General features: G+C 43.3%; 1 protein-coding gene across 2 annotated transcripts; it reads right to left on the bottom strand.

The window, feature by feature from the left end:
• Window positions 1-2,158: 2,158 nt before the first annotated feature.
• Window positions 2,159-12,442, bottom strand: LOC308579128 (uncharacterized protein). Of its 2 annotated transcripts, XM_081179893.1 has the most exons (6): window positions 11,894-12,442; window positions 9,209-9,402; window positions 8,684-8,842; window positions 7,440-7,480; window positions 6,249-6,354; window positions 2,159-4,329 (listed from the first exon to the last, which is right to left on the bottom strand). In XM_081179893.1, exons 2-6 carry the CDS (start codon window positions 9,309-9,311, stop codon window positions 4,298-4,300), a joined length of 441 nt encoding a protein of 146 aa, XP_081036019.1. In that variant the 5' UTR covers window positions 9,312-9,402; window positions 11,894-12,442; the 3' UTR covers window positions 2,159-4,297. The 2 variants fall into 2 exon arrangements, with proteins under 2 accessions (XP_081036019.1, XP_081036018.1); XM_081179892.1 differs by lacking the exon at window positions 11,894-12,442 and having other exon boundaries at window positions 9,209-9,812.
• Window positions 12,443-13,607: the final 1,165 nt, after the last annotated feature.

Below are 13,607 nucleotides of genomic sequence, written 5' to 3'. Positions count from 1 at the left end.
CTTCCACAACTTGGCCTGGATATGTGTATGGAAAATCATTGCTGGAGACTGCTTGAGTATGATTGCTGCATGGAGCCAGGGCAGTCTTTAGCATATGCGGTGCCAGGGTGCAAAGATGCACCCATATTGCTGCTGCTGCTGCCACCGCCTCCCGAGTAGTAATAAATGCTACTTTCACGGAGGGAAGACATGTAGCTGAGGAAGGGAGGTGCTGCCTTCACACAGGGGAAACTGGGGTGTGTGGCTGAGGTAGGGGGATCCTACATTCAGGCAGGGGAGACTGTTGTGGGGTGAGGGAGGTAGATGCTGCCTTCACACAGGTGAGCCTGGGGGCAAAGGGGAGGCCAACCTGCCAAGCGCCCAGGGCGGCGCTGCACTGCTCCTCCCAGCACCGTTGCCATTGTCCCGCACGCTCTGCTTTCAGGGGCAGCAGGGGCTTCTCAGAGGGGGATCAGGGCCCGAGGAGTTCGCAGGATAGGTAGCGGCCTTGGCCTTGGCCTCGGCAGGCTGCTCCAGTGGCCCAGGAAGTCAACCTAGGAGAAGAAAATGAGCCTTGCCTTGCCTTTGTCCCCCCCCCTGCCCACAGCTGATTGGCCAGGTGGGACTCCGGAGAGCTTCCACTGCTGCTGCCACCGCTAGCGCCCTTGACCAAGCTCATCCCCAGCCATAGCGATGCTCTTCGGCAGGGAGGCGTCTGGGTGGCTTCAGCGGCAAGCGCAGGTCGCCCACCTGGCACCCCCCAGAATTCGGCGCCAGGGTGCCTTGCACCCCTTGGTAAAGACGGCCCTGGGTGGAGGACAGAATTAGGCAGGCCTTTTATTGGTTTGTATCCCTCCTAATTAGCAAAATGCCTAACTAATAGCAACAGCAAATGAGATGGCAACACTGTGCCTGGACAATATGATGAAAGTTGGAGCTGCATGCTTTTATATTTTCTTATGAAACCTTTCCCCTCCTCATCCTTTTAAAATCATGAGTCTGGGGACAGGGACTATGTTTATGCTTGTCCTCAATGTGCTGCTTTCAGTCTAGATTCATTCTAGATCCTGTTGTCTACAAGGGTGTGTGTCGTTACTTGATACACATTTGAAAACCCTTCTCTTGATTAGGTTATTCTTCCCTGCACATGCCTCAGGTGAGAGGGGAACCAACTTGAATAAAATATTGGGGGTACCCAAATAAGCTCAGCCCTGCATATTCAATTGCATGACATGATGCACAGACACTATTTGAATGCCAATGCCCATCAACGTCCCAAACATTTTATTTGGGGGGCCTGAGGACCCCTTGGCCCCTATGAGTTGGCTCCTATGTCAAGGGAACTAAGAAGGAAGCGGTGGTGGCAGCTGTGTTGTACACCTACCCACAATGTAATTGGGCAGTTGTGGATATGCTCCCCATTGCTAGGACTGTTTTCAAAGGGGCACCATGATTGGTAATGTAGAATCAATGAGCGATGAACTTTTATTTTCAGAATGAAAGCAGTTTCTTTCCAGGGGCAAGAAAATATGCCATAGAACTAGACTGTTGGTGTGTGGGCTACGTAGAAAAAACAAATCTGGAGTCTTCACTGATGCTGAAATAAAATGTCATGTGCATCCAGAGACTGACATTATTAATTTTTTTTAAGGTTTGTATGTATGTGTGCATGCAAGCAATAAGTAAGAGGTTTTTGTCTTACCCCTTTCCCTTCCCTACATAAAATTCTTTATATTTTGACATTCGGTTTATTGGCTGTTAAAGCACAGTTCTGTGGAAATCCCACTACAGTCTTCTTCATGTACTTAAGATGGCACAGTTGTTAGTAGGTTTTTTTCAGATTCTTTTTGGCATGTATGTGCAGCATGAAGAAAGTTTCACACAGTCAGTTCACTGCCTTGCAATTGTTTCTATGCAGAACAATTCACACTGGCATCCATGTGCCTGCCCCACTGTGATAAATATAGTGGTCCAAATAACGCTTAAGTTCAGCCTCCCCATTACGACCCCTATAAATGACTGGTTTATTTGAGCATTCATCCTGATTTGCTTGTACACAGTTTGTGCAGAGGTTAGATTATAGCCAGTTCTTTATTGAGCATTGCACAACCAAAATTAGCTGAAGGCAAGACCATGGAAACAGGCAGCAATGCAAACAAAAAGACAATAATCCCAGTAATAAATACAGAAAGATTTTAATCCGTACAACAAGGAAAGACAACACAGGCTTGCTGTCATGGGGATCAATGAAGTAGGTCATATTAATGCAGAAGGATGCAGGATGGGGGAATATGTTGTCCAAAATCATTATTGTTTGGGGTCTTGCTTTGGATAATCACCCCAGTCTAAACAGTTGTGGGGGTGGGGAACAGGACATGAGATCTTCACTCCCTTACACAGCAGGGCCTATAGACTTGCATCATTACCCACAGTGGTCAAATGGGACAGACTATGACTTTACTTGCTCCCCAGGTGAGTAAGCATTCTATGGCAGATGCCTTGCAGCACTTGGGGAACAAACCATCAGTTGCAATTAAGAATAGATGAATCTTATCAATTTCAGTTTCTCATTCACCCCCACCCCCGAAAATCTTCAGTTCAGTTCTCTGTATTTCCACATCAAGTTTGTATTATTGTTTTTTTAACATGAAAACCCACCAGCGTTTTAGTGAGGATTTATCCTAATACGCCCATTTGTGTATACACCTTTTATATGAAGCAACTTCCCCCTTTATTATGCCTATTTGCATTTTATTTTCACTAATATATGCATTTCTATGCACATGCTGCCCTAATGTATGCATTTATGTACCCTGGAGAACTGGACTGCAAAATTCAGAGAACCGTGGATTTTGAAGGTTGGTTGTGTTTCTATTCAGAGAAAGTGCATATTAGATAGGCTTGGCTTTTAATGTGAATTGAATCTAATCGATACCCCAACCCTACCATTGCAATAAGAAGTTAGTGAGCAGGTTAGGGGAGGAAGAGGTGGTACAGAACTCCTTCTCTGTGTCAAGCATACAATTGGCCTGCCAGAGGAAAGAACACACTTTTCCTTTACAGCCAGAATAGAAATGCCGTGGGTTGCTGAAAGAGGGAACTCTCTCTCTTTCTTCTCTGCCAGCCTCTAGCAGGGTAAAGAATACAGCTCTGCAGGCTAATAAATTTTGTGGGCTTATTTTCAAGGCAGTCTTAAAACAATTAGGATGTATCCAACTAAGGTCTATTCAGAGTACGTTCATGGAAATGAATGAACCTAACATAGTCATGTCTAGTAACTTCAATGGAGCTACCCTGATTAGAACTAGTACTGGATACACCCCATTGTTATTTTATGAAGGGGTGTCTGCTTGCATCCTAGCATTGCTGAACATTGCAGAGGCCATTCATCCCGATGTCACTATCTTAATGGTATTAATAATTTACATGCATGTAATTTTATTTATTTTAAAAACTGCTGGTTTTATTCTGATAAATGTTATGCCTACTCCATTTTAAAGTTTGCTTTTTCTGATGACTATTCTACATTGTTTTTATGAAAACAGCCATCGTTTTTGTTGTTGTTTTTTTGTAGATTAAGCAGCAAATAAATATATAATATAAATACATAAAAATAGGCATCTTGCAACTTGCTGTTCTTCCTCCGGTGCTTTTTTCTGAAGTCTGCTAACTGGAAGGGGTTTGCCTTTGTGGGAGCTTCACCCAACAGCCAACACAGGCTGTTGTGTTTTGACTTCAGGAATAAAGTTTATTCATCATGGAATCTGATTTTAAGCCAATCCAAGGCCCAGTTTAATTCACCTGCTGCCCAAGCAGGAGTAGGGAACCAGTGGCCTCCCAGTTGTTATTGGACTCCACCTCCCACCATCCTTCAACATTGGCCACGTTGGCTGGTGCTGATGGGAGTTGTAGTTCAGCACCATCTGGAGGGCAATGTGTTTTGGTGAGTTTAGGCTTTGAGCTTTGGAAGAACAGACTCTTCCACAACTACCCCACCCAGTTTAACGAAGGTGCAAGCTCTTTCCTTGAGCTGTCTCTCTTTTCCGCATCTGCTATGCCATGAACAAAGCCAGCAACTGGTTTCTGTTCTCCACCATGGGGCTGTTGTGGTGATATGAAGGATTCTATCTGCAAGGCAAAGCAAATTCTTCTGCATAACCAAAAAGGCATGGCATGATTCAAGGTTAACTGATGCATTGAAGCGCAGCTGTAAGCAAGGAGCCCACATTCTGGACAGACTGGGTTTGAAGGCAGTCTCTGGGAGGCATTTGGGGAGACGGGCACACATGCGCAGAGAAGATCAGTCGGATCCTGGCCTTCAGTTGGTAACGCAGTACTTCCAGAAACAAGCTGGCAAAGAAAAGTGAAGGGGGGGGCAGGAAGGAAGAAGTCACCACAATTAATGGCAAGAAACACTGCTCTTATTTTGGGATGCACTAACTTGTCTATGAACCGCAAATTGACCTAAAGAAGTGGGTATGTGTGGCTAAGCCTGTGGTTAAAATTGAACAGCACAGGTCAAATACATAGCACCAGCAAAAGGTAAAGGTAAAGGACCCCTGACGGTTAAGTCCAGTTGCGAACGACTCTGGGGTTGCGGCGCTCAACTCGCTCGATAGGCCGAGGGAGCCGGCGTTTGTCCGCAGACAGCTTCTGGGTCATGTGGCCAGCATGACTAAGCCACTTCTGGTGAAACCAGAGCAGCAAACGGAAATGCTGTTTACCTTCCTGCTGCAGTGGTACCTATTTATCTACTTGCACTTTGACGTGCTTTCAAACTGCTAGGTTGGCAGGAGCTGGGACCGAGAAACGGGAGCTCACCCCATCACAGGGATTCAAACCACTGACCTAGGCTCAGTGGTTTAGACCACAGTGCCACCCACATCCCAGCACCAGCAAAACACTTCACTAACTGCTCACTTCATGTGACCGTATTCATACAAAAATGTGTGCTGAGTTGTGGGGTTGGGGATGGTTGGTATCACGGCCTCAGGATGGGGAGAGGCTTTAACCTTTTGTTAGAGATGGGCAGAGCTGTCAGTTTCAGTTTATCTCAGTTTCTCATTTTTCCAGACTCCACATTTCCATAACAGTTGGGGTTTTTTTAAAAAAAACAAACTCATGTAAATTTATCAGTATTTTAGTGTGAATTTCTTTTAATACACACATTTTTGCATGCAGTTTTTGCCTTTCACACTTTCTGCAACGTGGTCTTCCATAATGTAATTGCATTATTATCCATTATTTTCACCAATCTACCCATCTGATGCACATTTTATTCCAACGTATGCATTTTTGTATACCTTACTTGGCTGGGGAACTGCACTACAATATTCATATAGGTATTAATGTCTTCCCTGTCCCTAGCCTTTGCCCTGCTCCAGATCCCTCCCACCCCTCAATCTGCTATTTGTTTTTGGTTAGTTTTGTTTTTTTAAAAAAAACCACTATTGTGTAAATAACATTCATCTTGTTTTCCCCTATGCGTTTAGCTCAGGGATGGGCCATGTGGTGTCCTTTAGATGTTACCGGGTTCTCGTATTGTTTCAGAAAGAGCAAATTAGGGTAACCAATACAAATGCATGCAGAAATAGAAAAAGTAAAACGAAGCTACAATAGGGAGGAAAACTTGAAAGCAACTTATTACTTTTACTGTATTTTGTATATGCTTATATCAATATTTTTTCATATTTTTTATATAAATTTGTTGTTGTTATCAGTGCTTTTTTCTTTAAAAAAAAGGTTAGGGGTACTCTCATTTTCCTATTCATATTGAAATACTGCCCCTCAATGAGGCCAAACTTAGATTCACAAAATGTTTAGGGGTATGCGTACCCCTGCATCCCCCCCAGAAAAAAGGATTGATTATTATTATTGAAAGAACAAATTACTGGTAGGTAGATTCACCTTTCGGCGTTTCCGTGTGCTGCGCTGGCTCGCCAGATGCAGCTTGTCACGCTGGCCACGTGACCCGGAAGTGTCTGCGGACAGCGCTGGCCCCCAGCCTCTTAAGTGAGATGGGCGCACAACCCTAGAGTCGGACACGACTGGCCCGTACGGGCAGGGGTACCTTTATCTTTACCTTTTAGATTCACCTTTAAATGAAAACTGAATTGAAATTCTTCTCCAACCCTATTTGAGAATTCTATGAGGCCTCTGCCCAGGGATCTTACACCTGTACATGATCCAGAATTCTACCACCTGCATATTTTAGAAAGCAGCTCAAGTTCTCCTTTCAACCACATTACTGAGATCCAGAGGCATCTCACCTCTCTTGCTCGGCTTCTGAGGAGACTGGTCTGCTTTGACAAAGGCCTGGCTGCGGAACTTGTCTGCTGCTGCCAGCTTCCACAGAATGGCTTTGATATCCTCTACCTGAAAATTGAAGATGGAGAAATCAGTCCACTGGTAGTCCATGTCAGGTTTGTGTGCATTCATTCATAAGACTGTTCTGTCTCTGTGCCACATAATATTGCAATTCTCCCCTCAAATCTGCCTGGGAAGTTCATATTTACATATGTGTTTTTAAACCCATTTTCTCTCAAAATACACATTTCTACGTTTCATCCTCTGACATGCATTTTTATACTACCAATCAGATGTCAGTGATATAGAAAGGCGTGTCAGAAAAGGGAGGAACAGACACACATAAGAACTGTACAAAAAAACCAATCTGATTCTATGGGTTAGGGGTGGGCAAATCTGTTGGTTTTGATTTCTTGATATTACTTGTTATGCCAATTATACTTTCAGTTCCCCACATTTTCACATTAGTTCGTGATTTTTTTTAAGTTCTCATGAAAATTAATCAACATGTTACTGACAAGTTCTCTTAATATACACATTTTTATATGTGATTTTACAAAGTCCACCCCTATAGAATGTGGTTTTGTATGCTATTTTCACAATTTACGCATTTTAATGCACATTTTATCCTGGTATCTGCATTTCTGTACACATTATTTGACTGAGGAAATGCATTGCAAAATTCAGAGTTGTGCATATTGCAAAGGATGGCTGTGTTTTGGTTCCCATGTCATTTTGGAAACTGAACTCGCTATATGCACTGAATGAATGTCACCCACATGCGGATACTCTATTAAAAACATGAAGGTTTGGGAATTCCAGAGAAAAGAGCTAGAGTGGATGAATACAGGCTTTGGAGGCTGAAAAGATAAATGGGTGATAGTACAGGCAACATCTAGCAGCATAGAAGCTGCTTTATACTTAGTTAGACCATTGGTCCATTTAGTTTAGTACTGTTTGCACTGATTGGCAGTGCAACTCCAAGGCTTCAAGACAGGAGCTTTCCCTAGTCCCATGCGGAGGGGCTGGGGATTTAACCTGGGACCTTTTGCGTGCAAAGCATGACATTTGCTGAGGGTAGAGATGTTATACGTATACAACAGCGTCCTACATTAATCTGTGAAAAGTTGAGAGTGCATGTCTTTGACACTCACCAGGTTATCGGCACTGTCATCTTGCAGTGACTCCTTGCCTCCTGCAATGACAAAATACATCTGGAAACGGCCCCACAAACAGAAAGAAACTGAGCTTTTGCCGCGCAGTTATTTTTCAAGCGGAAAGAAAGGAAGAAAGGGGAGGCAGGCAATGCCAGTTGGTAATTTGGAAAGCAAAATGAAGAAAATGTCAAGCGCACACTATTGTTGGAACCAAGTTTTTAAGGAGGAACTACCGGTAATCTCAGTCCGAAACTGAGAACTATAATGAGCATCATTTGCTGAGAAGGACAAATGAACACATTCTGGACATCACAAACAATGAAGGGGCAGGACCTATCTGGTCTGACAGTTAATGCCCCATGTAGCCAGGATAAGCATTGGAATTTATAATTCTATGAATCTATGATGCATCCATTCTTTCTGAACAAATCCTAACTGGATATGCATTCTGTGAGTTATTTATGGCTGCGGCTCCTATGCTAGCCGGCAAACAGCGGAAGGAATGGAATGTGACCTTATACCATCCAGATAAACACTGCAAAGAACTGAACAATGGAAGACAGTAATTAACCCTCCCAGGTTTGGAACAACAACGTATATGAAGGACTACACATGTGAAATGGGTTACTTATTTATAAAATGTAACATAGGTGCTTTTTGTAAGGTGAAAAAAGCGGCCAGCTGGAATAATGGTTTAACTTCAAGTGAAGGGTATCAACAGGACTCCAAATAAGAAACCATGAGGCAATGTGTGGAAACGATGGTGGTCATGCATTTGGAACAGGAGCCGGAAACCTGATTTTAAGAAACTGTATTAAATTTAATTAATTTGGTTTGATTTGTAATAATTTGGAAAATTAATAAAAATAATTCTGAGATAGCAGAAAAGAAAAAAAGAATTAAGGGAGCATCTTACTAGCCTAATTCCAGTATTCATTGGTATGATGCAGAGCTGATGGGGAGGAGGAGTACAGTAAAAGGGGATTTTAAGGGGTTTTTTAGACCAGTTGATTATTTAGCATTCATGCAGATACATTTGTGCAGAGGTTATACGACGATGCCAGCAAGCGGATATGATCCTGCACTTTCCATTACTTTTTTCTGTCATTTTTCTTATTGGACTCCCTGCAGTTAGAAAAGTGCTGGGATGATTGCACTAGAAAAGTGTGGGACGATAACCACATTTTGTGTGAATGAACAGCCCATCAGGAAGTGCCCCCAAATCATGTACCCACACTAACCGTTCCATTGTCTGCTTTTCTGGACCTGATTAATTCCTTCTTCCAGGGCAGAGTGAGCTGCATTCAGATTCCGGGATGGACGAAGTCCAAAAGAAGCTGCATCATCAGGTATGAATCCAACAGCGTTATCCACCAAGTTAAAATCCGTAGGCACAAAATCTGGACAGAACATTTAAAAAAAATGTGTGCTTGTAACTTTCCCACTATGGGAAGCAGAACAGATACATCAGACGTTCCTTAATCTGGTGCTCTCCAGAAAGATTACAACTCCCATCATCACTGACCATTGGAGTACAACCACTGGACTTTTGGACTACAACTCCCATTGACCATGTTAAGAAGGACTGAAGAGAGTTAGAGCCTGATAACTTATGAAAGGCACCAGATTAGGGAAGGCCAAGATGGGCCTTGGTCTGATCTAGCAATGCTCTGCTTATATTGACATGCATTTGTAACCTAGTGTGAAACCATCACAACAGCACTGACCAACTTCCACCCCAAATCATAATCAAGATTGTTTCTTACCTTGCATGGCCTTAATGTCTGGGTAAACAGGATAGGCCGCTACACAGCAGATAGATGAAAGCGCTACCATGACATACGCCAGAATCTGGAACTGCATCTTCATTGTCCCCCTTTGTGGCTTGGCCAAACTGTGAGGATCTCGCAGTGGCCTGCGTGTTTGGACCCTCCTTTATATCCTCTCCACCCATCTATCTCTGCAGGATCAATATGTTATCATTTTGCAAGAGATTCTCATCATCCCAGTCATCCATCTATCGCAGCGACAGTTTGTCATCCTAATGCACCACCATCCTTTCACGCTTCCATTCTATCGTCGCTTGAACAGGTAGCCCTTAACAAATGTTTGGACTAGATCAGACAGTTCATTACTGTTTGGTTTGGCTGGGAGAACCTGGGGTAGAAATGAAACGTCGTGACGTCAACAGCTCTCTGAAGTTAACAATGAGTTTGGCCTGGACTGAATGGAATGGACAGAAAAATAGATGGTACCATTTTTTTATTTTCTTTTTTGTATATGCAAAATGCAAACCAGCATTTCCGCTTCACAGGATGTTACTGTGTAAAGATTACCCACTTCCCCTGCCCTATGAAAAGCCCTGCAGAGGTGGGCGCTTCTTGGTAGCAAATGCCACCTCCTTGATGATGCATTTCCTTTGCTTCCTGCCAAAGTTTTGCTGGAGTCCATCCAAGCTGAAAAGCACAGTCTTGTCCATCCAAGCTGAAAAGCACAGTCTTATAAGCGCAGGGATGGAAAACCCTTTTCAGCCTGAGGGCTACACTTCCTTCTGGGCAACTTTCAGGAAGCCACGTGCCAGAGGCAAAAGGAGGTGGAGCAACTTAAAAAAAAATACCTTTGTATAGTATAGCCTTACATGGCTCAGGACTGCAACACCTTAAGCATCGCTTCTCCCCATACGAACCAACCCAGACCCTGTGCTTGTCATCTGAGGCCCTTCTCTATATCCTCCATCCCACAGAGGGTGGCAACAAGAGAACGGGCCTTTTCTGTGGTGGCTCCCCAATTGTGGAATGCTCTCCAGAGAGGCTCACCTGGCGCCTTCATTACATGTCTTTAGGCACCAGGCAAAACATTCCTCTTTACCCAGGCCTATGACTATTAACTATTATTATTATTATTATTATTATTATTATTATTATTATTATTACTATTACGCCATCTATCTGACTGGGTAGCTCCCATACAAAAATACATTGGTACCTCAGGTTAAGAACTTAATTCGTTCCGGAGGTCCGTTCTTAACCTGAAACTGTTCTTAACCTGAGGTACCAGCTAATGGGGCCTCCCACTGCCGCTGTGCCGCCACACGATTTCTGTTCTCATCCTGAAGCAAAGTTCTTAACCCGAGGTACTATTTCTGGGCTAGTGGAGTCTGTAACCTGAAGCGTCTGTAACCCGAGGTACCACTATAGTAAAAACGCAATACAACATCACACACTAAAATCTTCCTTAAACAGAGCTGCCTTCAGATGTCTTCTAAAGATCACATAGCTGTTTACAGTGCTTTTTTCGGGGGCGGGGACTCAGGGATACACATACCCCTAAACATTTTGTGAATCTTTGTACTTTACTATATTTATTTTTCCTGATTTGAAAAATAAAATGGTGATTTCCTTGAGTCAAAATGAGAGTACCCCTAAGCATTTTTTAAAGGAAAAAAGCACTGGCTGTTTATCTCCTTGACATCCGATGGGAGGGTGTTCCAGTGGCCAGGCACCACTACTGCAAAGGCCCTCTGCCTGGTTCCCTGTAACCTCACCTCTCGCAATGAGGGAACCACCAGAAGACCCTCTGAGCTGGACGATATCGGTGGAGCGCCTCCTTCAGGTACACAGGGTTGGAGTCATTTAGGGCCTGTAAAAAGGGGGGAGGACTGTTGTTATGATGACTATTTTTTTTATTAGGCTGTCTGTCAGTATGCTTTTTGCTATTGTATATTTTTATCATTGACATTCCATAATGTATTTTAATTATGTATCTTTTGGTATATAAATTGAATTATACACACACACACACACACACACACACACACACACACACCCATCGTTCAGCCCAGACACTGAGGTCCAGTGTCGCGGGCCTTCTGACAGTTCCCTCCCTGCAAGAAGTGAGGTTACATGGAACCAGGCAAAGGGCCTTTTCGGTAGTGGCGCCCACCCTGTGGAACACCCTCCCATCAGATGTCAAGGAAATAAACAACTATCTGACTTTTAGAAGACATTCTGAAGGTGGTCCTGTTTAGGGAAGTTTTTAATGTTTGAAGTTTTATTCTGTTTTTAGTCTTCAGTTGGGAGCCGCCCAGAGTGGCTGGGGAAACCCAGCCAGATGGGTGGGGTATAAATAATAAAATTATTATGATTATGATTAGAGTAGCTTCTGCACACACTTACATACTTACTATCCTCCTGTCAGGCAAGCAAAACTCAGTATCATAGGAACATGTAAAGCTGCCTTATACAAGGTCAGATCATTAGCCTACTGCATTCAATATTGTCAACCCTGGCTGGCAGTGGCTCTCCAGGCCTCATGGCCTGAGGTGTCCCACCCCCATTAAAAGAGTCCAAGAAATCGCTGCAAGGGAAGGCTACTAGAAGAGTCCCATTGCTATTCTTCTATTGGAAAGTTTCAGCTGCCCATTGCTCCAAGGTTTTAAAGGAGACACCCACCCTCCTGGAACAAATCAAGTTCTAGTTTCAAATAGTGTCCAGCCAGATCTCTAGGAAGCCCTCAACAGGAGAGACATGAAATCTGCACCCACTCTCAACTGTTTTGTCTCCAGCATTGCTATTCACAGGTGCGCTATACCTAGCGGTTGTTGCGACACCTACCCTCCCCAACTACCTGTAGCTTCTTCTATTAACCCTCAAATCAAAGTTCCTCCTTGCAAACTGGATCTTTCCCATTCTTGCCAGCAGAACCACCACCTGCGCCTATTTCTGAGCTCCCCCCCCTTTTTTTTTTGGTTCTGTTGTGACTTTAATGAGTGATAATTGGCAAGGTGATCTTTTCCTTGTGCTGGATTAAGAAGTGAAGCCAGTATTGCCAGTAGGAGAGGCAAGAGCAGCCAGGATAAAAGGATAAAAGTTCCACTACTTTTCTAAGTCACATGCCTGTGAGTGCCTCCAGAATATACGCACATAAGAAGGACCTACTGGATCAGGTCAGAGGCAAATCCAGTCCAGCATCCTGTTCTCACAGTGGCCAAACCAATTGCAAGCAGGACCAGACCACAAGAGCACTCACCCCTCTTGTGGTTTCCAGCAATTAGTATTCAGAAGTATTTCCGCCTAGACGGCTAGTAGCCTTCTAGTGATAGCCCTCGCCTCCATGAATTTGTCTAATCTTCTTTTAAAGCCTTGTAGATTGATGGCCATCACTGCCTCCAGTTTGGGTGAGTTCCACAGCTGAGCTGCTTGAAGGATAACTTTATTTTATCTACCCTGAACGATGGTGTTTTGCAAGAGGGATTCAAGTGCATACCAGGACTTTAGATTGTGTTGAGGCATCAGGCATAAGCCTGCATTTTATTAATGTTTGATCAGGGCTTGTATATTAAAAGAGAGCTTAAAGATTTTCAAAAGTTTCATGCCAGGCAGAAGACCAGCTGCTTAGAGAACCTTGGCAATGTTTTCCTCCTAGACAAGGGGCCCCTTGATTTATAGCAGAAAACAATTCTCAAAGTCGTAAAAAGGGGGAATTACAGGCTGAGAGTGAGGACACTGACCCTACATGTTACAGAAGATAAAAAAGGCAGAGATAAACATAATTAGGAATGAGTAAATAGTAAAATAATACCAATGTGCCTCCCAGTAAAATGAGCCATATCTTCTAAGGTTAAAGGCCAAAAGCAATGGAGAAGCATCTAGCTGGCAGAAAGAGAGCATTTTTGGGAAGTCTTTTCTAAAGCTGTTTCTTTCTTAAACTGAGAGAGTTAAAGGGCAATAAATGTTGGGAAGAGCTAATGGGAAAAGCAGCTGGCTGAAGGGGGGGGTGTAAACTGAAGAGGCTTCTTTTGAAGCTGTTTTTTTTACTGAGTTCCTTTTTTACTTTACAAAGGCCTTATTCCTTTTAAAAGGCTACCTATGCTATGTATTAAATATATTGGTTTAAATGTAATTATGCAAAGGATTTAAGAAATGCTAGATTCTTATTTCATATAGTTGTAAGAGTTGTATTTATCCTGAAATTAAGTCAGCCACCAGCCTAGCCCCCCTGCCAGACAGGAGACGCCATCGAGCACTCCTGATATATATAGTTGTCAGGCATTTGTTTAGAAACCTTCAAATGAAGGAGATATTTCAATGTTGATGTGAACTCAAGATCCTTGACATATGTTTAAGATAAAAATTTAAGATTAACCATTTGTTTTAGAAGGCAATA

This window comes from Podarcis bocagei (genome assembly GCF_964188305.1).
Source record: "Podarcis bocagei genome assembly, chromosome: Z".
NCBI classification, from domain to species: domain Eukaryota; kingdom Metazoa; phylum Chordata; class Lepidosauria; order Squamata; family Lacertidae; genus Podarcis; species Podarcis bocagei.
This window is presented reverse-complemented; position numbering and strand designations above follow the sequence as displayed.

Coding starts and splice junctions, on each gene's coding strand:
- LOC308579128 (XM_081179893.1), bottom strand. CDS start 9,311: ATGAAGATGCAGTTCCAGATTCTGGCGTATGTCATGGTAGCGCTTTCA. Junction 8,843..9,208: donor AGACATTAAGGCCATGCAAG/GTAAGAAACAAT, acceptor TGTTCTGTCCAG/ATTTTGTGCCTACGGATTTT. Junction 6,355..7,439: donor ATGACAGTGCCGATAACCTG/GTGAGTGTCAAA, acceptor TTCAATTTTCAG/GTAGAGGATATCAAAGCCAT.